Source organism: Rhinopithecus roxellana, chromosome 8, assembly GCF_007565055.1.
Source record: "Rhinopithecus roxellana isolate Shanxi Qingling chromosome 8, ASM756505v1, whole genome shotgun sequence".
NCBI classification, from domain to species: Eukaryota; Metazoa; Chordata; class Mammalia; order Primates; family Cercopithecidae; genus Rhinopithecus; species Rhinopithecus roxellana.
This window is the reverse complement of record NC_044556.1, coordinates 32,266,127-32,287,964: the sequence shown is the minus strand read 5'-3', so window position 1 is coordinate 32,287,964 and position 21,838 is coordinate 32,266,127. Positions and strand designations below refer to the sequence as shown.

The 21,838-nt window shown below is 54.3% G+C and overlaps 1 protein-coding gene across 1 annotated transcript; it reads right to left on the bottom strand.

The window, feature by feature from the left end:
* Positions 1 to 218: 218 nt before the first annotated feature.
* Positions 219 to 20,606, bottom strand: CSF1 (colony stimulating factor 1). Its single transcript, XM_030936646.1, is given in 11 exon segments — positions 219 to 2,345; positions 5,997 to 6,054; positions 6,370 to 6,422; positions 7,009 to 7,482; positions 7,484 to 8,034; positions 9,201 to 9,348; positions 13,515 to 13,685; positions 15,296 to 15,358; positions 16,603 to 16,725; positions 20,024 to 20,273; positions 20,458 to 20,606. Coding segments are annotated over 9 exon segments (1,668 nt in total). The 5' UTR covers positions 20,063 to 20,273; positions 20,458 to 20,606; the 3' UTR covers positions 219 to 2,345; positions 5,997 to 6,008.
* Positions 20,607 to 21,838: the final 1,232 nt, after the last annotated feature.

Sequence of the window (21,838 nt, the reverse complement as noted above, 5' to 3'; positions counted from 1 at the left end):
ACTTTCTGCCCAATACGACCAGATATGCAGATGAATGTGTTTGGGACAGCAATAATACAGGAGGTTTTGGTAACAAGACTGAAACTTGGAGAGAACCTTCCTCCCCTGTGTTTTGTGGAAAAAGGTTCTCTGAGCTGGGGTTCATCCAGCAACTGCTGCCCACCCACCCTGATGTTTGCCACCCACACCCCAAAAGCAACTTTCCCACGACTCACATGGCAGCTTGTGCACTTCTTTTATTATTAAATATATAAGCAGCTTCCTATCTTTTAAATAGATATTTAAATGACTTTATATAAAATAATTCACCACTTCCAAGTATAAAAACAAAATCTCACAGTGCGTGAGCCAATGTCCTCTCTCGACTTCTCAGAGAACAGAAGGGGTTCCTGAGCAGGTAGCCTGGGGGGGACACCAGAGGCGGCTCTGGGGCTCCTCCTGCTCTGATGCCACCAAGTGCTCACAAAGAGCTTCTGCAGTGGGTTGGATTGCTTTTTTGACCTTTAAAATATTATATGTTTAAGGTAGGGGGATGAAGGGGGAATGCCTTTTTTTTTGTTTTTTTTTCTTCCATTTTAAAATATGTGTTTTCTAGCATCAAATATAGAGGCTGTGACTAGAAGGCTAAGCCCCATATGCAAGTTCACTGCCCTTCCCTTAGCTGTCAGCATCAGGACAGGGGAGGTGGGGCCAGCAGACCCTCACTTTCCTGGGCACGAAGGGAAAGTCACGGGCCCAGTGGCCAGGTAGGGTAGGGTCTCTCAGTGGAGGACCCAGGGTAGCAGGAGGAGGCACACAGCAGCACAAAGGAACCCAGGGGCAACTGGCAGCCCTGTCGCCTGTTGCCTAGGCCTCAGAGCCACCACCATGGGCTGGCCACGAGGTGGAGGCCCTCCAAGCATTGGAAGCTGAGGCCTGGCTCTCCTGATTGCTCTTCCACCCTGGCTCGCCTGGTTAGAGGTGATGGTAGATGGGTGGGTGAGAGTTGGAGGTTATCACTGCCAACCAAGGTCAGGAGGAAAGAAGGGTGAGAAGTGGACGGGAGCTGGGTGCCATGCAGGTGGAGCTGAGATGCAGCCCAGCCCACGGCTCCTGACAGGGATAACCTGCTCAGCTCCAGGTTCCTGTCAGCAGCAGGGAAAGGACACTGGGCTGGGGTTTGGGAGTGCAGACCCTCCCCCAACCTCAGGGGCATACCTATATTTCAAAGGCCCATCTTCAGTCAGAGCTCGCCCTGCAGCCTCTCTGTCTGTGCCCTCCCCTCCCTGGCTCTCTCCCACTAGTTCCTTCCCTCTTGGGAATGTCAAAGTGCAAGATGCAGAAACCTGGGCAAACAACACAGCCTAAAGACCAGCTCTGGCTGGCAGCCCAGGAGGTTCTCCCACCCCACTCCACCCCGGGGAGTCAAAGGCCAGGTCAGGAGAAGGTCAGGGCTGAGGGGCTCCCTCAGTCGACTGGTGAGGCCAGCTCAGTGCAGGAGGCTGGGGAGAGGCTGGAGAGTGGAGGACGGATGGATGCTGGCTCATGGATGGACGGGGGCAGGCTGTTCAGCAGGCTGGTATAGTGTTCACAGTGCAATGGCTTCCTTCATGAGGGGAGCCTCTGCTTGGCCTCTCGGATAAACTCTGGCAGGTGCTGGAAGGAGGAGAGGCAGAGGCCAGTGCTTGATCCCCCTCTTGGCATCACTGGCAGGTCGGGCAGGTCCTGAGGGCAGGGCTGGCCTCCCCTCTGTGCCTGGCAACCAGCACAGGGCACTTGGGTGAGCCGAGGGTGTAGACCCTTCAGGCTGTCAGTGCAGACCAGCAGGTCCAGAGGCCTCCTCTTCCTGTCTCTCAGGCTGACACCTTTACGGGAAATCAAGCCGACGCTGTCCCGCCCCGTGAACTTCAGGCTCCTCTCTCTGGAGACAGGTCCATGCCTGTCCAGGCTGGGATCCCTTGGCACCAGGCGGGCCCTCTGGGTGCAGGGTTCTTTCACTCCTCAACGTCCACCCTACTTTCCCACAAACCACAGGCTGATGAGTCCCTGGCCTGGGTGCTGGCATGGAGGGGAGGGAGAGGAGGGTGCAGCCCCTGAGGAAAGAGGGTCCTGAGCCGGGCTCGCCGGCCTTCCTCAAGCACATGGGAGCCTCCAGGGCTCACAATAAATAGTGGCAGCATGGGGAGCATCCTCTGGCCTCTCTCAGTCAACGGTCTGCAGGTTGTGACAGAGGGGCCCTAGCCTGGCTGCTCTGGTCCGGTCCTCTGGTGGAGGGCAGACCACATTCCAGGAGGATGGCCGGGGAGGGGTGGTGGTGGACGCCCCATAATGTCTCCTCCCACGGAGAGACTGTCCTGTGCGTCCAGCTGTGGGAGAGAAGGAAAGGCTAGTCAGCAGAGTGGGAGTGTGGGGAGGGTCGTTGAGGACATGGGTTGGGAGGTGTGGCATTCCTGTGGGCTGTTGGCGGTGTTGCAGGCGGGACTTCCTTTCCTCCCTTCCCTAGCCTTTCCAGACACCACAGAGAGACCAGGCGGCTTTCTCTGGCACCAGCCCAGGCCTCTGGCCAAACTGGCCTCACCTCCTATCTCCTTCTGGGGAATCAGGGCCTCAGTGGAAGATAACGGGGCCCAGGAGAGGTCTGGGCAGGGCTGGGAAGAGGGGTTACTCCTCAAGCAGAGGGCTTTGATGAGGAGCAAAGCGGGCACTTGAATGTCTTTGGACCCCTCCTCAGGCAAGGTCATCTCAATGGCCTTGGCCCAGTGAACAAAAGGTGATTCCTGCTAACACTAGCAAAGAAGAATCTTTCATTTCCACCTCCACAGCATTCATCAGAGGGGCATCACATATGATGTTCAAGACAGTAGGGCAGAGCTAGCTGAAGATGAAGAACTTGCCCCAGAGAGGAAAAGTCTAGAGGTAGTGCCGGGACAAGGAAATTCCCACACTGCCATTTGGCATGCTGACCCCTAAGCAACCCAGCCCCTCCTGGATGGGCCGAGGGCCTTGCCTCCTGCATCATCCATGGGAGTCAGGGCCTTGTCCTCTCCTGCTCCACCCCCATCCTTGTCCCCTTGCCCAGCATCCTCAGGACGCTTTGTTCCCAGAGCAGAAATCCCCTGGACCCCATCCAACAGTTTGACTTTGGACCTTGTGTGGAGCCTCCCTCCCTAACATCCATAGGCCCTACTGGGTAAGGAGGGAAGATGGAACCACAGCCTCTGGCTCCTTGCCCATTCCCATGCTCTAGAGGGAAAGAAGGGGAACCATAAACTGGACATGAGCCATGATGGGTACAGCCAGGCCACAGGCCCAGCTAAGGCCCAGGAGGGGAGAAGGACCCAGTGGGCAAGTTCCAGCCTGCTGCCCCATCTCCTAGCTGCTTAGGGCTGAGGTGCTGGTGTCTGCATTTTCTGTGGCTCTGAGTCCCTATCTCAGTCTCTGCCTCTATGTTTCCCTCTCTCAATTCTTCCATCAGAGCAGCAGTCAGTCTAGGGGCTGGCACTCAATCTCTCCAAGGCCACTGGTGCCTGGCCTGGAGACCACCTTAGGGCTGGACCTGCTGGGCCAAGTGGGATCTGGGTGTAGCCCCTTGCCCCGGGTTCCCTCTCCAATCTTGAAGGGAGGAAAATGAAAGCTTGGGACGGGCCTGAGAATAAGCAAGTGGGGAAAGGAGGGTGGGCATGTAGAGGGATGGGACAGAGGGCCAAGACCGTGGCGAGGGGTTTGGGGGACAGGCGACCAGTGGGAAGGGTGTTGTGGCACTGAGCCACCAGCCACCAGTTCTGAGGAAGCCTGGGTCATTTCATAGTCTTGCCAGTGCCCCAGCTGATCCACTCACCCATCTTAGCCCACCCCACTGACAAGGTAGACCCCAGGATTCTAGGTATGTTGTTACTGCTGGCTCTTGTCTAAATAGGTTCCCCTGGTTTTGAGCATTTGCCAAATTCCCTATCTCTCTAGAAGGGGGCCCAGACCTGTCACTCCACACATGGGAGAGCCCTGCGGCTCTGGCTTATACTTGGTAAAGAATGTGACTGGAAACTTGACTCGGCCCCCCCAGCTAGTCAGCCAACCAGCCAATTAGTCAGGAAATCAGCTAGTCAGTTGCTCAATGGGCTCCCCAAGCAACAGCTGGCCAGTTACCAAGATAGTTGGTTGGTTAGTCATTCACCCAGCCAGCTGGTCAGCCAGTCAGTCAGAGTCAGTCAGTTAGCTGGTTAACTGGTCAGCTAGAGGCTGGTCAGTTAGAGACAGCTGGCCAAGGTCAGTCCGTGAGTCAGCCCTGAAGCCAGTCAGTCAATATTTATTTCATGTTTGGCAAATGTGGAGAGGCCTTCTCTGTAGTAGAACCCAGGATGGAAAAAGAAACACAAAAAAAGTGGAAGACAGTTCCTGCCCTCAAGGGGCTTACAATCTTAGGGATGTGGAATGTACACATACATATAAAATAAGATTAAAAAAATGAAAACAACATCCAAATAAATGCAAATTGATATACTATTAGCCAAATACAAAAAAGCAGGAGGGGCATGACTGAAAGAAGCAGTCAGAAGGTTGTAGAGAAGCCAGGAAGGCTTCCTGATGGGCTGGCTGTGGGCTTGGGTGGGAGGGGGAAGAAGTGGGCCAGCTGGGGTTGCGGGGGCCAAAGGTAAGGAACAATAGGGTCACAGCTACATCAACAATATGGGCAAGGACAACAACAGGCACTCATCAATGTGCAGGAGTCACAAATGGGAGGGCTACAGAGATGACAGAATTAGGATTTCAAACAACTTCAATAGGTTCGGGTGATGGGCAGAAACCAACAAGGTGGCTTTAGCAAAGGTGAATATGAACTGCACTTTGGTTAAAAAAGTTAAGTTGTCCAAGTACAGGGTAGAGATGGTCTGGCTTGACAGAGGTTTATGGGAAACGGAACTAGGGGTTTTAATAGACCACAAGCTCAACATATGACAACAGTATGATGCAGTTGTTAAGAAAAAAACTAATGCAATCTTAATCTGCACAAATAGAAGAATACTGTCCATATCAAGGAAGGTAACAGTCCCACTGTACTCTCTCTGAGCTGGTCAGACATCTGGAGTACTGTGTCCGGGGCTGGGCGCCACATTTTCAGAGGGACATTGACAAACGAGTGTGTCCAGGATGGTGAGGGGTCTGAAAACCATATCATATAAGGAACGTTTGAGGGACTTGGCCATTCTTAGCTTAGAGAATTCTCAAAGGGGACGTGGATACCTGACTTGAAATATCTGAGGGCTTTCATGAGAACAGAAGGGAGGAGCAGTATGGAGGGGGCAGGGAAGCCAGTTTTGCCTCGCATGAGGAAGACGTTTCTCCCAGTCTGACTGGAAGATGGCACGGGCTGTGGCTAGGCAGGGAGCTGGCCTGGAACTGGGAGTGTGTGACAGTCAGCTGGCTGGCTCCCTGTTGGGGACATGGAGAGGGGCAGTCCCTTTGGGGTGTGACCCAGGGCCAAATGACCCCTGAGAGCCCTTCCAAGACTCAGGTTCTATCTCAACATGATCCTAAAAGCAAGGAAGCAGAACTGTCCTTGGCTGGGGAGGAGGGACAACTGGTGGTGTGGGGGCTATCTGGCAAGCAGCTGCTGTTGGAGGGTCTTGGCAGCCAAGCCAAGAATATAGGGCTTGCAGTGGCTGCCACACAGAGCTACTGAAGATTCCCCAGGCGGGTAAAGACCTTATAAAGGCCATATATGAAGAAGGGGGGTTTAGCTGCTCTGAGGTCAAAGATGGCAGCAACCCTAGAAGCCCAGTGCAGAGGTAATAGTCCCTGGCCTCAGCGGGAGTGGATGGAATGGAGGGGCTGGGGGATAGCTGAGGACCTGGAAAGGAGAGGGTGGCTGGACCTGGCTGGGAAGGTATAGAAAGGGAACTGGAGAGAGGCAAGGGAGTCAGTGTGGGGGTCTCAGGGGAATTGGTGTCACCAACAGGTGAGGGTGACTGGAAAAGGGTATAGCTAAGTTTTAGGAGTAGAGATCAAAATCAGAATCTTACCTTAGAATCCCTCTATACTGGCAGTTCCACCTGTCTGTCCTCATCCTGAGTCAGGGGGCTGTAGGCAGAGCACAGCACTGGCATTAGACATCAGCAGGAGCAGGGGAGTAAGGGGACCCCGTAAGTTTACCCCTAAGCCCCACACATGCTCTAGGCCCTCTCAGATTGAAAAAACCCAGAACTGTCTAACTCTAAGGAGAAATCAGGAAAAAGCCCAGATATCTGGGAAAGGAGAGAAGACCGTGTCTACCCCATCCTGTTTCGCAGCTCCATTTCCTCAGAGCAAGCAGGAGAGCCCCACCACCACGAAGAGGGGAAACAGATCCCAAGCCAGGCCCCCAGTGCCTCCCAGAGCCCCACCTCAAGCTCTCACCTGCCTTCTGGCTGCTCCAAGGGAGAATCCGCTCTCTGAGGCTCTTGACGGCTCTGAGGACAGGAAAGAGCATCTCACTGAGGAGCCAGGGGAGGGTGGGGTGACGGTGGCCCCATCCCCAGTAAGGGCTGCCCCAGGTATTTATGAGAGAGTTGCAAGAGTCCTCTCAGCTTCCCAAAAGTGGGGATCAGCCAGAGGCCTAAGGGAGATTTGTGAGGTCTCTCTGCTGATGGTGTTCCCTCTCCTCTCCCCACGCCCTTGCAGGCTGCTCCCTATCAGTCCTCCTGTCCCAGGCTCTGCAGAACTCCCAGTGTACGTCCACCCTGACACACTCACACAACATTGCTCTCCTCCTCCAGCTCCCCGCCCGTCTGGATGTCATCCTGCTGTCAGCCCAAGAATATTCTCTCCCCTTCCCTTCTGCTCCACTCCCTTCCCATTGACCTTACAGCTTGAGCCTTCCCAATTCTCGAAGCAATCCTCAATTTCTACCTCTCATCCTCTGTGCTGAGCCAGCCCCTAGCTCTCTGCGTCTGAAGAACTCAGGCCACAACCGAGCTGTCCCCCTCACCTGCACCCCTGCCAGGCTCTGCCCTGCCCTAAGGGACGCCCTCTTTTTCCTCATGGGGATCTGCTCACCCGCCGCCTCCGCCTGTAGAACAAGAGGCCTCCGACGGCCAGCAAGACCAGGATGACACCGGGCACCAGCAGGTGGAAGACAGACTCCTGGAGCTGTGGGCTGGAGGATCCCTCGCGCTGCCTCTCATGGCCTGTGTCAGTCAAAGGAACGGAGTTAAAACGGGCCAGGGGCCTGGCTGCCCCTTCACTTGCTGGTCCTCCTTCCGGCTCTGCGGGGCTCCTCCGATCCCTGGTGCTCCTCCTGCCCTCCAGCTCCCCAAGGGGCAGCATGCTGCCCGAGGAGTGGCTTCTGGAAAGCTGTGGCTGAGCAGAGAGGGTGGAGGGGTTGCTGAGGCCTTGGGGGCGCAGTGGTGAGGTCCTGGGAGAGCCTGGCTCCGGGGGGTCTCTCAGCAGGGCAGATGGATGGTCTGTCTTCTGGGGTATGTGATTCCAGTCCTGGCCAGTGGGCTTCACGGGACCCACCCTGGGCAAAGCTGGTACCAGTTACATCTGCCAGCTGTTGGCCCTTTGCTGATGCAGGGAGTGGAGAAGATGCTGAGAGGAAGTTGTTGGGTTTGGCGGGCTCTGTCTGCATGCTGCCCCCTCCTGGCCTGGAGGGGTAAAGCTCTGTCCCTTGGGGTACGGGAAGCTCACTGGCCTCTCCAGAGGCTTCTTCTGGGGCCCAGTTAGTGCCCATTGCTGAATCAAGAATATCCTCCATCCCAGGGTTGAAGGCCCCGACAGAGGGGCGAGGCTGTGGTGAGCCACCGATGGTGCTGTCCTTGACAACCGGGGTCTCTGGCGGCTCAAGGCTCTGGCAGGTGCTCCTGGGTGGTCGCTGCTTGGCACTGCCTGGATCCACTGTGCGCAGGGGCTGCTCACCAGGCAAGAGGGAGCTGCCCTCAGTTCCCTCAGAGTCATCCCAGGTCAAGCCAGCCATAGGGGCCATGGAGGGGGCGAGGGGTTGATGAGGGGAGACAGAGGCCGGGTCACTGCTAGGGATGGCTTTAGGGTACAGGCAGTTGCAATCAGGCTTGGTCACCACATCTGAAAGAACCATAGAGAGAGGGAGAGAGAAAGATGGGGAGGAGATAGAGTCACTAGCCTCCAGCACAGCTTTCCTAGAGCGGGGCAAGAGGGGAATATGAGTCTGGGGGGCCCTCATCTCCTAGCTCAGCCCTGGGGCTGAGAAGAGGATGGGACTAGAGTGGGTGCTCATAACACAGGGAAGGTGCCATATGCAGGGTCTCATGGGCAGTGACAAAGAACAGGGTTGAGATGCACACACTGGGGGTTGGGGAGAAAGAAGATAAGAGAACAGTCCATGCAAGGGTACCCACTGGCCACAGGCCAAGCTAGGGGTGAGCAGCAGCCAGGTCAGGAGGTTGAACAGTTGCCTTCCAGGACCAACACAAGACAACTTCAAGCCCCAAAGACACTGGTTTCATGCATAGCCAGGAGCCACACAGCCACAGCCACAGCCCCAGGCAGGAACAAGCTGGGGCTAGAATGCAGCCAAGTCTTGAAGCCTTGGGATTGAAGCAACCAGACCAGACTTGGCCACTGGCAGGTTGCAGGGCCCTAGACCCTGCCTTGGGAAGCAAGGTTGAACGTAGGAGGGCATGTGTGGCATGAGACGCAGAGACGAGGACACGCAGTGTACACATGTATGCAGCTGAGCCAGCCCTGGGAGTTCCAATGATGCTCAGACTTCAAATCCAGCCTTGTCCCTTGAGGGAACGCCCAAGGCATCCTGGGGACTTCTGGAGCCAGGGTATCATGGTGATTCGCAGCAGAGCTCCTGGAGTAAGGGCCCTGACTCCCAGATGGGTGTCAGCTGTCTCCACAGAACCCCCCACACGTTCAGCCAGCCTGCAGAGCCAGTGGGGAAAGCTTCCATACCTACAGGGCTCCCAAGACAGGCTCCCTTTTCCACTCCCTAATCTCAAGGCACCAGCATGATCCTTCTTGACGCTGCCGCATGCAGACATAAGTAGGTGTGCATGCACACACATATCAGAAAAGACATGTGCCCAGGACCAGAGGCATGTGAAGCCACATATGTACACGGAACAAGCACATTCATGCATACAAGAACACAAGTAGCAGCCAGGCTGCCTCCCCAGGGGTCCCCCCAGCTTCACATCTCACCTCCCAATCCCCATTCCATATACCACCGCCCCCACACACTTCCTGGCCCCTGCCATGCTTACCTTGGCCGGAGCATTCAGCAAAGCTGTTGTTGCAGTTCTTGCTGAAAATATTCCAGTCCTTGTCAAGGAGATTCTTTGTTTCATTAAAGACATTCTTGACCTTCTCCAGCAACTGGAGAGGTGTCTCATAGAAAGTTCGGACGCAGGCCTGGAAGGAGATCAGGGCCCCCTTTTGTGAGCATGACCATTGGCCCCATGTCTCCGTCTTGTTTGTCAAATTCCCTTGGCCTTTCTCACATCTGTCTTCTTTTTCCCTTTTGTTTCCTCCCTCCCCTTTCCCCTGGTTTGCAGCAGAATGAGTCCTGAGGTTATGAGATATGTCATTTATTCACCGACCCATTCAACACATGTTTATGTGCCAGGCATATGGTAATTACCTGGGAATCACGCAATGAACAAGAGAGAGGTGGTTCCTGGCTGAGTTGGACACTGAGTCCAGTAGGGACTTAACACATTGTTACAAGTGCAATGAGTCCTATGAAGAAGTACTGGGTCATCCGATGGTGTGCAACAAGTGTTCAGGGAGAATTTCCCCAAGGAATCAACTAAAAGATGAGCAAGAGTTAACCAGGAAAGAGATGGGATTCCAGAGAGCTGTCCAGGCTGCAAGAACAGACTGTGCAAAGGTCCTGAGGCAAGAAAATGCATGAAAGGTCCAAAGACTAAAAGAAGGCTGGCGTGGCTGCAGCACTACCATCTAGGAGGAGCATGGCAAGAGATGCAAAAGGAGAGAGGTTAGCAAGGGCCAGGTCTTGAGGGCCTCGTGGGCCAAGCCCAGAACTTTTAGTTTTGTCCACAGAGCAAAGGGAAAACATCTGAAGGGGTGTTAGGGGTGGGCGGTGGCATGGTAAGAGTTGAGTTTGAGAAAAATCATCGAGCTGCAGTGTGGAGAAGGGAACGGGGCAGCCGCCAGGTCTGTGGGTCCTTTGCTGGCATTGGTGTGTCTTGGCGGGAGGGCTGAGGAGGTCCCAGCCTGTCTTCTGTGCTGCCCAAGGGGCCCCGGCTTCCTACACCTACTAGAACTCTGAGAAGCTACATCATTCTGAGTCTTCTCCCACCTCTCAAGCTGTTCCTTCTGTCTCCTTACCAAGCTCCCCTTCTCCTCCTGATGTCCAAATGCTGCTATCCCTCAGGGTTCACTCCCGGGCCCACCTCTCCTTTCACACAAGGCCATGCCATGCATGCCCACAGCTTCATCCAGGGCCTAACTGCCACTGAATCACAAATACCAAGTTTTTCCTTAAACTGAGCTTCACAGGGAAGAACCATGGGCTTTTCTAAGCTGTGAAGTCCTTGAAGGCATCGCTGCATCCCCCTGGCCTGTGCACAGTCGGCCCTTAAGAAATGTTTACCAGATAGGCCAGGCACGGTGGCTCATGCCTCTAATCCCAGTGCTTTGGGAGGTTGAGGCAGGTTGATCACGAGGTCAGGCGAGATCAGCCTGACCAACATGGTGAAACCTTGTCTTTACTAAAAAGAAAAAAATTAGCTGGGCATGGTGGCACGTGCCTGAAATCCCAGCTACTCGGGAGGCTGAGGCAGGAGAATCACTTGAACCCAGGAAGCAGAGGTTGCAGTGAGCTGAGATGGCTATGAGTTGGGCACACCTCACTATGCCCAACTTTTTTTTTTTTAGATGGAGTCTCACTCTGAGTTCCCTCAGGAGCTCCAAATCCCTCCCACTGTCTTCTCCGGAGACTTGATGGGAGCTAGCTCCTCCAGCTTCACCACCCTCTCTCCTGAAGCCTGCCCCACAGCATTCACACCTGTCTATGGGTGAACATCCAAGGGGGTCATAATCATCAGTGGGACAGCTGCTTAAGATGCAGATTCCTGCGGTCACTTTTTTTTTTTAGATGGAGTTTTGATCTCGGCTCACTGCAACCTCCGCCACCCTGGTTCAAGCGATTCTCCTGCCTCAGCCTCCCGAGTAGCTGGGATTACAGGCATATGCCACCACCCCCTGCTAATTTTTGTATTTTTAGTAGAGATGGGGTTTCACCCTGTTGGGCAGGCTGGTCTTGAACTCCTGACCTCAGGTGATCCACCTGCCTCGGCCTCCCAAAGTGCCAGGATTAGAGGTATGAGCCACCGTGCCTGGCCCTGGAGCCACTCTTAAACCCAGTATATCAGACTGTCTAGGGGTGTGTCTGGGAATATGCATTTTCAACATATTCCCCAAGAGATTCTTAGGAATCTTAATGTTAGAAAATCACAGATTTAGTACCTGTCTTATTAAAAATGTTTTCCTGGCCAGGCACAGTAACTCACATTTGTAATCCCAGCACTCTGGGAGGCCAAGGCAGACAGATTGCTTGAGCCTGGGAGTTTGAGACCAGCCTGGGCAACATGGTGAAACCCTGTCTCTACAAAAAATAGCTGGGCATAGTGGGGTGTGCCTGTTGTCCCAGCTACTCAGGAGACTGAAGTCAGAGGATCAATTGAGCCTGGGAGGTTGGGGCTGCAGTGAGCCGTGATTGCACCGCTAAACTTCAGCCTGGGTGACTAGAGTAAGACCCTGTCTCAAAACAACAACGACAACAGAAACAGAACAAAAAGTCCCCCCTCAATCACATACTCCCTCCAGCTATATCTCTTTTCCTGCCCCCATTCGGATCCAAGTTCTTCCACAGTGGTGTCTCTACTTCCTTTCTATTCGCCCTGATCCGGCACCTGTGACACATTGCCAAATCCAATGGATAATTTTAGCTCTCACCTTGCTTGATTTCTCCACCCTCTTTTATGAAATTCCATCCCTTTTTCCATCTTGGAACCCAGTGCCTTGACTCTGCGCTCTCCCTCTTTTCCTCCCACCTTCAGGCTGTCCCTTGCCAAGTCCGCCGTCCTCTGCTTGCCCTCCAAATGCTGGGTTCCTGGGCCTGCTTTTCTTCTCACAGTGTCTGTGCTGTCCAGTCCCATGGCTTCACAAATAAGCCGAACCCCCATGCCTCATAGATGTGTGCATTGCCGGTCACACTGAAGACCCGCACACCCAGCTGCCTGCTCAACGTCTCCACTCACTATTTCATGAGCACCTCACATCTGCTGTGCCCCAGACTGAACCGTCTTCCCTCAAACCTGCTCTGCCCATGGATCATCCCCATTTCAGCATCATTGGAATATCCAGGTGCTCAAGACAAAAACCATCTTTGGCTTTTCCTTTCCCTCAGCTTCTCACATCCACTGCACATACCAAGTCTTGTTGATTCTGGCCCCCCCAAACCCATGGGAAAATGTCCAGTCCACTTGCCTCCACCTTCACTGTACCACCTCGTCCAAGCCGTCAATGTGTCTAGCCTGGACTCGCACCTTCTGCTGGTCTCCCAGCCTTCATTCCTGACCCTGTGGTTTATCCTCCACACAGCAACCAGGTCAGTCTTACAACCTGAGAGTAAGCCACATCCTGTTCATGACAGCTTCCCTCACCCTTAAGACAAAATCCCACATCTCTAAAACCACACATGATCTGGCGTCTGCCTTCTCTCCTCTTCCTCCTTCACTTCCCATGTTCTGGCCATGCTTACAACCCTTTGGGTCCCTGAATGTGCACTTTCCTGTTTGTTTACCTTAGGGCTTTGTGCATAGCTTTTCCTGTTCCAGAATGTTCTTCTAGCCTTACCACTTTCAACACTTACTCATCTTTGGAGCTCAAATCAATATTTGCTTACTCAGAAGCCTTCCTTGTCTCTGCCTCCCCAACTCCATGGAAGTCTGAGTTCCCTGTTGCTCTCCCTGAGCCCTTCACGGTTCTTGTTCCCAGCTCACTCCTCCGCCTCCTTCGGGTCATCTCATTCCTGGTTTACTCTTCTCCAACGCTGTTATTGCCATGCTACATATTGTATATTTTACATACATATTTTGTTAACTGTCTCACCACCACTACCACCACCCCCAAATATAAGTTCCAGGAATGTGGGGATTTTTGTCTGTTTTGATCACAGCTGTTTCCTGGTGTTTCCAGTATCTGGTACACAAGAGACACAAAAACTGCTTGCTGTTGGAATGAACAGTCCTTATAGTTTGTAATTCTATTGACTGGTGTCATGGTTTGTTTAACAGCTGCCAAGCACACTTGACTATAAGATGCATGGGGTGGGACCATGTATTTTTTGCTCATGATGACATCGTCAGGGCCCAGCATGATCCCTCGTGCCTCCTGCCTGGTAAAGGTTGGTGGGATGACAAATGAGTGAGAGTGAGCAAGCAACGGCGTGAGGCGAGGTGAGTGAACATCCTCTGTGCCTGTGGACCAAGCGGCGCCTCTGTAGCTGCCCTCTGCCCTCACTCAGTGCTCCCGGCCTCAGGGCTTCCTACCTTGTCGTGCTCTTCATAATCCTTGGTGAAGCAGCTCTTCAGCCTCAAAGAGAGTTCCTGCAGCTGCACAATGGCGATGGCATTGGGAGTGTTGTCTCTGAAGCGCATGGTGTCCTCCATTATGTCTTGTACCAGGAGAAATGCCTTCTTAAGGTAGCACACCGGATCTTTCTGAAAAAATAGGAACCTGGGGCTTATAGCCTGGCCATTGTGGCCTGAGAACCCCCAACCCCAGGCAGATGGAGGGTTGCAGCTTGCTCTCCCCCTTCCCCCAGGGGAGGGACCACATCATGCCAGCAACGAGGAGAAAGCTGCCCTCAGCTTGCCTGTCTTTCTCTGTCTTTGGGATCTAGCACTACTGGAGACTGGGTTAGAGTGAAGGAAATGTGGATTCTGATTAGAGAGTTCTCTGGGTTTCTGGAATATGAGGTTTTAATCAGGATGGATGTACATAGGGAAGGTGGGCTCCAGGGAACCTCCCCCTGCCTTTCTTCCCGTCTTCCTCTTGGCTTGCTTTCACAAAAATCTTTTACCATATGGCCCCTTCAAATCCTCCAGGATATAGGGGGGGTAAAGACTATCTCATGGTACAAAGGATAACCTCTGTGTTTTGTCTCTCTAAAGAGATGGTAGTTGCCTTGAAGACCCACTCTGCTTTAGCTTCCTACCCCCAGCATCTAGTCCAGTAGGTTCCTAGCAAATGCTACTTCAGGCATGAGTGCTAGAGCAAGTGAGTGAGTGAATAAAATACTGAGGCTATTCTTTGGACCATGAAGTGGTCACCAGTACTAATAGAGGTGCATATGGGTCTGGTGTGTGGAAGCTCAGAGACAGGGGCAACTTCTGGATATCATGGTAGTTTTGCATGAGGCATAAAGATGAACAGATGTGGAATAGTGACTGGGGGGGGGGGGCAGGTGGAAAGGCATGACTGTCATTGGGAAGAGCTTGTGCAAAGATGGGAGGTAGGAAGGAGCAGGGAATGGGGAGGCGGTGTACAGGTTTATGTGGTGGAGAATGGCTAGACCTGGTGTAACCCAGGCTAGACAACCTTGGCTTTCTTCTGGAGTGATGGGGCCCCTGATGGTTTTGGGAGAGTGAGGTAATGGCAGCAGGTTGGCGTTTCAGAAAATTCCCCCTAGTGGTAAGATGAAGAGTGAACTAGAAGCAGGGAGACCAGTTAGGAGGCTCCTGAAATTGTCCAAGCAACTGATTGAGGGGTGAAGGTAGGGATGGAGGAGACAGAACCCAGAGATGCTGAGAGGCAGAACCAGCAGCACTTGGTGGCTTGCTGGGTATGGGGCAAGTCCAGGAAGGGCTGGACTGCCTCCCTGCCTGCTGGTTGGCCTAGTGAAGAGAAGTGACATCCTTAAGCGAAGCATGTGACCTGGAAGAAGTATTGATTTGCCTCAAGCCCTACAGCCAACCTTCCTGGATTCAAATCAGGCCTCTACCACCTACTAGCTATGCTCCTTTCACCTCTCTGTGGATAATAAACAGTATTTGTGTACCACATAGTGGTACTGTCAGAACTAAATTAGCAAAGTGCTTGGTACCTAGTGAGTGTTTGTTATATATCAAGCCAGGAGAAGGGAATGGCAGGGGACTTGAGCCCTGGATGCTGGCACCCCAGAGTTGAGCACCCATGGATCCTCACACTCTCAACCTTTCCAGCTCTAGGCATTCTGCTGCCTTCTGCTGCCTTCATGCTCCCATACACACACCACCCTGGGAGTTGCATGCAGACTAGTGCATGGATTTTGTAAACAGCCATCACTCACCAACTGTTCCTGGTCTACAAACTCAAAGGTAATTTGGCACGAGGTCTCCATCTGACTGTCAATCTGTAAGAGAGAGCAGGCCAATGATTGCAGGGTAACCTACAGCTCAACTCAGCCTTCTTCAGAACGGGGACCTTAGCTTCTGAATGGATTGGGGTTTAAACTTCATCCCTGCCAACCACATGTGGAAAGACAGAGTCAAGTCTAGGAGAAGATCAGTGCCTTCCATATGCCCAGGGGAAGGCTGTAGAAGAACAAGTCTTTTCCTTCCATCTGCCACCCTAGGAAATCTGACAAATGCCCATTTGTTTTAAGAAATAAATGTCTATAGGCGAATATAGGATATAATCTTCCCTGGGAGGTAGTGAGCACCCTGTCATGGCAGGAATTCAAGCAGAGGCTGGACAAGCTCTGGGGACTGAACATCTATAGGCGTTGGAGCTGGATACCCTTAAAGTCCTCTTTAGCCCCAGAGCAGCAGTTCTGGGTTTTAAGCCTCAGAGAATGCTGGGGCTCTTGGTCTACCTTGGATTGCTACAGCAACTATATGCAGGAGAAGTAGTGCTAGGGCAAAAGAGGCGGAACGCACAGCCCACAGGCCCCAAGCTCAGGGCCCTGGCGCTGGCCTTAGCCAGTGATGCCCCACCCTGCCTAGCTGGCCAGAGGGATGGTAAATTCCCACTGAGCAGGATGGCAGCCATGACAGCAACCTGATTCTGCCTGGCTGGACCACCTATGGGCCTGATTAGAATGAGATACGGGCTCCTTCATGGCCTAGATGAGCAGGCCATCCCAGCCTCAGGGTATGGGCAAGAGCCAGGAAAGTGAGGGTGGAAGGCTGGGAGTTAAGTGAGCACTTCCCCTCCAAATCTGGGTGGGGCTCTGATGCCAGACTGGCGCCACACATGAGAGTCCAGGAGCTAGACGCAACATCTGGACACAGCAGGCTGCCTGGGCTAGCTTCCCAGAGGAGGCATCCCACTGAGGGACAGCAGACCTCAGAAGCCTTTTCAGAATCAGTGGTTGATATTCCTGGGCAATCACTAACCCAGGCAAGCAGCTGGAAGCCCACCCCATCCACTGCCTGCAGGGGAGTCAGAGAGGGCTTCAGAGCTGGGGAGACCAGAGGTCCTAACTTTGGGAAGGCTAATGAAGGATATCACTGGTGGAGCTAGTGGGAACCACAAGCAATGTCCTGCACTGCCCTATTTTCCTGCCTGCAACTGCTCTCTTTGACCTGCTCCCTGGCTCCTGCCTCCATTTCCCCAGTGGGGAGAAGGTAGAATACAGCATGGCCACACACTCACCAGCCGCTGCAGAGACTGCAGGTGTCCACTCCCAATCATGTGGCTACAGTACTCCGACACCTCCTCGGTGATACTCCTGCTCGCCAGGAGACAGACCAACAACAGCAGGGAGCCCAGCCATGTCTGTGACAGAGAGGGCGTCATTTCTTCCCCGCCCTCACTCTCCCCAGTTATCCCCATGCCCTGCTCACAGCGGAAAAACAAAGGCCTCAAACGTACAATGCTACAGGCTCTGCCCCTTACCTCGGGATACAGCATCCCTCAAATTCAGCTTTCCCAGGATTTCTAGCAGCCACAGCACAACCTTGTTCTACCATGAAAACAACCCAAATGTCACCTACAAGAAGCCTTCCCAGATTAAGCCAAACCTAACTACACATTGAACTAATAGTGACACAGATGGTGTGCCTACCAGTCTAAATTTTAATGACACAGGAAACTCGAGGGCAGGACTTGCATCTACCCATTTTTTCTGTCCCTGCAACATCAACACTGAGCCAAGCACTTTTTGAACTGCCCTCAAGTTCATGTTCATGCACTGGCTTTCAGATGGCAAGCCAGAGACAGCTCCCCTGGGCCCAGCACTTCCTCCCACCTGGTTCAATGCAGATCTGGCTCTGCCACTGGAAAGACTGTGGGATCAAACTCAGTTTCACTGGAACTCAGCCCTTGCCAGAGACCTCTTGGAGCCCTGGGTGTGTGTTTCAAAAGGAGTCCAGCTGACTAATCAGAGGCCCCAGTGCCAGTAATGGGCCATCTCTTGCCTGCCACCTGCCTATTTGAGCACCATCAGGCTTTGCCTCCAGCCAGCCACCTCTTATCATGGCAGGGAAGTTTTCTCAGACCCCTCTTCTCTCCCAGCACCCACCTCGCCCAGTAGCTGCTCAGCACCAGAGTGATGGGACTGGCTCCTGACGCCCTGTCTTTCCTCTTCCTTCCTCTCTTCCTTCTCTTCAATGAGGTCTCCTCATCCCTACCCTTGGCCCTAGGTCTCTCCTTCTTCAGCCAAAAGCAGAGGGACTCTTGGGCTTTCTTTCTCCAGCTTGAGGTCACCTCCTGAGAGCTCCTAAGCCTCCTGGCAGCTGATGCCCCCAGATTCAGGGAAATGCTGGCAGGGTAGGGTGAGGGTTGACACTATCCTGGACTCTGGGTTTTGCCTCAGTAATCCAGATGTTGAGACAAATACTGCAAATAAGTTGCTCACTGGAAAAACACAAGCAGGCTATGAAACAGCCCACAACAATGTGCTAATCTACATATCACCAAAAGCCCAAATGCTTGCCAGCCCTTATGGGGAGGAGAAGGCAGCTCTGGCTGGGTGACCAGGGAGACTGCAGAGAGGAGGGACCTCAGTGAGGCCTTGAAAGATGGGGAGAAGCTGATGGCAGGAGAGGGGTGGGAGGCATGGAAGGAAGAGGCAGAGGATAGTTTAATACCACTCAGCACAGGGACGGTGAGGGTCCTGGCCAATCTGAGGGAGGGAAAGTGTGCAAGAAGGGGCCTTGGAAGCACGTGCAAGAAGGGGCCTTGGAAGCACGTGTGTGGCCGATGAGGAAGGTGCCCACGAGGGAGGGCACACACTCAGCGCACATGACGACAGTCATGCGGGCTGGGGGGACTTCAGGCTCTGTGGGGGAGGTTGCCCTGGGTGGGAACAATGGCCCAGGTTCTCAGGAACCTTAGGTTCAGGAATGATTGGAGGGAACTGGGCCACTAGACGGTGTATGTACCCCAGGCTGGCTGCCACTCAAGGTCTGGAGTGAATGGTGCATATGAAAGGGACCGCTCAGGACAACAACCTCCCTGGAGGAGAGCAAGGTGGGAGCGATGCTTAACCCCAAGGGCTGTCTGGCTTTGGTGACATTTCCGGCATCAGTGTGGGGAGAGTGCAGCCACCACATGAGAGGTGACTTGGAAGGTGGCCAAAGGGGATACTCCTGGACCTGGGGCCTCCATTCTGCCTCAGGAGGATCTGGACAGACAGTGGGGGGTTAACACTCTGGCTTGTATCTGGCTGGGCAGGCTCTCCTCTGACTGCCTCTTCCTCCCACCCCCCGCCCTGGCTTCTCCTGGGGAGCAGCCCTCAGAAGGAATCTCTGCTGCAGGCTCAGAGATGCTAGGACACCTCCGTCCAGCTGTCCAGCCTCCTCTGCCACCTATCCTATTCCATTTCATCTTCCCCCTCAACAAGGCCTCTAGAGAGACCGGGCAGAACCGGGCCCTTGGATTTCCCCTGTCTAAACACAGCCCCCTTGTCTTCCTCTTCTTTCCTCATGGTCTCCCCTTCAGCCCTGAAGCTTTGCTTTGCTGCCTACGGCTAACCCTTCTCCCTTCCCCTCTCAACCCTATCTCCTCTCTCTCAGTGGGGCACTTTCTTTCTGTGGACCCACTCTTCCCTTTCTCTTTCACCTCACCTGCAACCCTCTCTCCTCTACCCCCAAATAATTTTCTGCTCCTTCCCCCCCCAGGTTTCCTCTCTCATTTTCTTCTAGGACTCCTTAGAAGCAAACCCATTATGAGCCCACTGACTGGTCATGAACAGTGCCACCCTCACTTTCTATGGCTGCATCTGCTACTGCCACAGTTGGGGCAGGGCATCCCCTGCACAGTCAGGAGCAGACCCTGCCCCTGGACACAGCTCTGCAACACCAAACCCTCTTTCCATTTTCCTCAAGCACTGCAAACCACCATAAACCACCACAAAGCCCAGAATCTCCCCAATCGATGAAACCAGAATTTGCAAGAAAAAGAGATTCTGAACTAGCCCCAAGCAACCCCAGCGAGGGGCTGTTTGTCGGCTGTTGCCGTTCCCCCACCCCACGACCCCCGCCCCCGCCACCCCTCAAACAGCCACCCAAGTCCTCCGCAGCTCCTGCCTGTGGGCTGGAACAAGCAGTGGCTTGCCCCTCTCCGTCCCTCTGCCAGCAAGGCCTTGGCGTTCTATAAGCTGGTTGACCCCCTGAACTTTCCCTGCCCAGAAGCGCCCATTCCCCTGCAGGGCCTTGGAAGCACGTGTGTGGCCGACGAGGAAGGTGCCCACGGGGGAGGGCACACACTCAGCGCACAGCCACTCTGCCCGTGCCTTGGTGGTGGCGGGTACGGAGACAGGCAGGGCACCCTGGTTGAGCGGGGGCTCGTGCCTGCAGGTGGCTCAGTGTTCCCCTCCGTGCAATGGGGTGAGCAGCCCTCCGTTTCCCAGGGAAGCCTGGCAGTCCGGGTGCAGCTACAGGGCCGCCACGGGCCTCCGCCCTGGCGCCAGGGGCCCAGTCCGTGCGCAAAGGCGGTTGGTCCGCGGCGGGAACGCCGGGCCAGTGCAGCCTGCGCGCCCAGGCTGTCGGCTCCAACTGGCAGCTCCGGGCCGCCTGGCCGCCGAGCCCCCGCCCCAGCCTGTCCCGGGCCCCACGCCGCGGCCGCCGCTTACCGTGGGAGGGCAGCGCCCGGCGGCGCCCGGCGCGGTCATACGGGCAGCTGGGTCCCGGCCGGGCGCGTCGGCCGCCCTCGCTTACTCGCTCGCTTACTGGCCGCTGCGGAGTGGGCGCCCCGGCCGAGGGCCGCGCCGCTGTCCTGGGATGCGGAGAGTGGCTCTGGCGCCGAGAGGACCCAGGCAAACTTTCACTTTCCCCGGGCCGAGCCTCACTGGCCAGCCCTCGGCACAGCCTTTTAAGAGAGGACTGTGGGGGCATGTGGTTTATGGGAAATCACCCTGGCCAGGCGCCAGACACACACATACACACACACACACACACGCGCACTGACACAGACACACACACTCCAGAGGCCCACTCAGCCGCCTCCCCCGCCTCCCCTCCCCCACCCGCCGGCCGGCCGGCCCCGCTCGCGCGTCTTCCTAGTCACCCTCTGTCTTCTGCGCTGCACTTCCAAGCCTTCAGCAAAGGAGCGCGGGCTCCACCGCGTCCCCACCCCGCCTTCCCCGCGCCCTCTGCGGACCGACCCTTTCCTTCCGCGCTCTCCAGACTGATCCGGTGCTAGCGCTCTTTCTATGATCGTCCCAAGGGACTTTCCCTCCAGGCCTGAAAATCCCCAAATCTTAGCAGAAAACGGACCGAGAGCAGGAACAAGCACTGGGAAAGGAGGGAAATCCTTTGAAGACGCCCCCACCCCATTATCGGAGTGCCGAAAGGAGTCCAGTGTTACTTGCTCCCTCGTGGAGCCTGAGTCAGCAGGTTTGCCGGCAGCCCCCTTCTTCCTCTGCAGTCCCCAAGCAGCCCGCCCAGCCTCAAGTCCCATTATGGGAGGGAGGCCAACTACCTGACCAGGAAGGGAGCAGCTGTGTCCTATGACAGCAAGCTGGGGGGCTGTTCCCTGGGTGCCAGCAGACACTTCAAGGCACCTGACCCTTAGATGATGAAAATGCTGGCTGGTACCCATGCTCTCTCCTGGAGGCAAAATCCAACTCAGATTGGAAAGGTCCTGCACCTGGACCCTAGATTTCCCTGGATGTTTTCGGAAATTGCACTTACTGAGGTGATTAATCACGTTTTGTTTCTATATGAGAATGAATCTAAGTGAGGACTAGTAGGATGAGCCTAAGCCTATTAATTATAATGCCAACTTCAGGAGCTTTTTCTTTCTTCAATTCATTATGATTCAATTCCTCTGTGAGGCTGCCCATTTCCACCCCCTTGGAAATAAAGGATATGTGGCCTGCTCTTGAAGAGGAGTCTCTTGTCAGTTGCACTACATATCCCTCTCTCCAGTCCTAGGCAATAATTTTACACCTGAATGCCTTTGCTCAGACTGGTCCCTCTGCTTGGAATGTTCCTTTCTCCACATGGCTGAAGACAAACTCCTCATTTCAGGCTGAAATTGCATCTCATCCTCCACCAGCAAAGCCTTCTGTGACTCTCCCAGCAGAGCAAAGGGTCCTTTTCCTGTGTTCCCACTGGACTTGGCTCATTCCTCAGTGCTGGCTCTGATAAGTCGTTTGCCATCCATTCATTCTCCACAGTACTTTTTGAAGTGTTTAAGGTGGTACCGATGGTTACATTCTGTCCCCACCCTAGACTGAGACTTCCTGCAGGTGGCACCCATGCTCAGTCACCTCTGGATCAATGGTACCTAGCACATAATGGGTACCCAGTTAATGATGGTTGAGTTGAATTAGGCTATTAGAGAATACTTTGTTCTTTTGACAAATATGTGCTACCGGATGCTAGGCACTGTGCTGGTCCCTGGGGATACAACAATGACATGGTCACTGTACAATAATGATTTA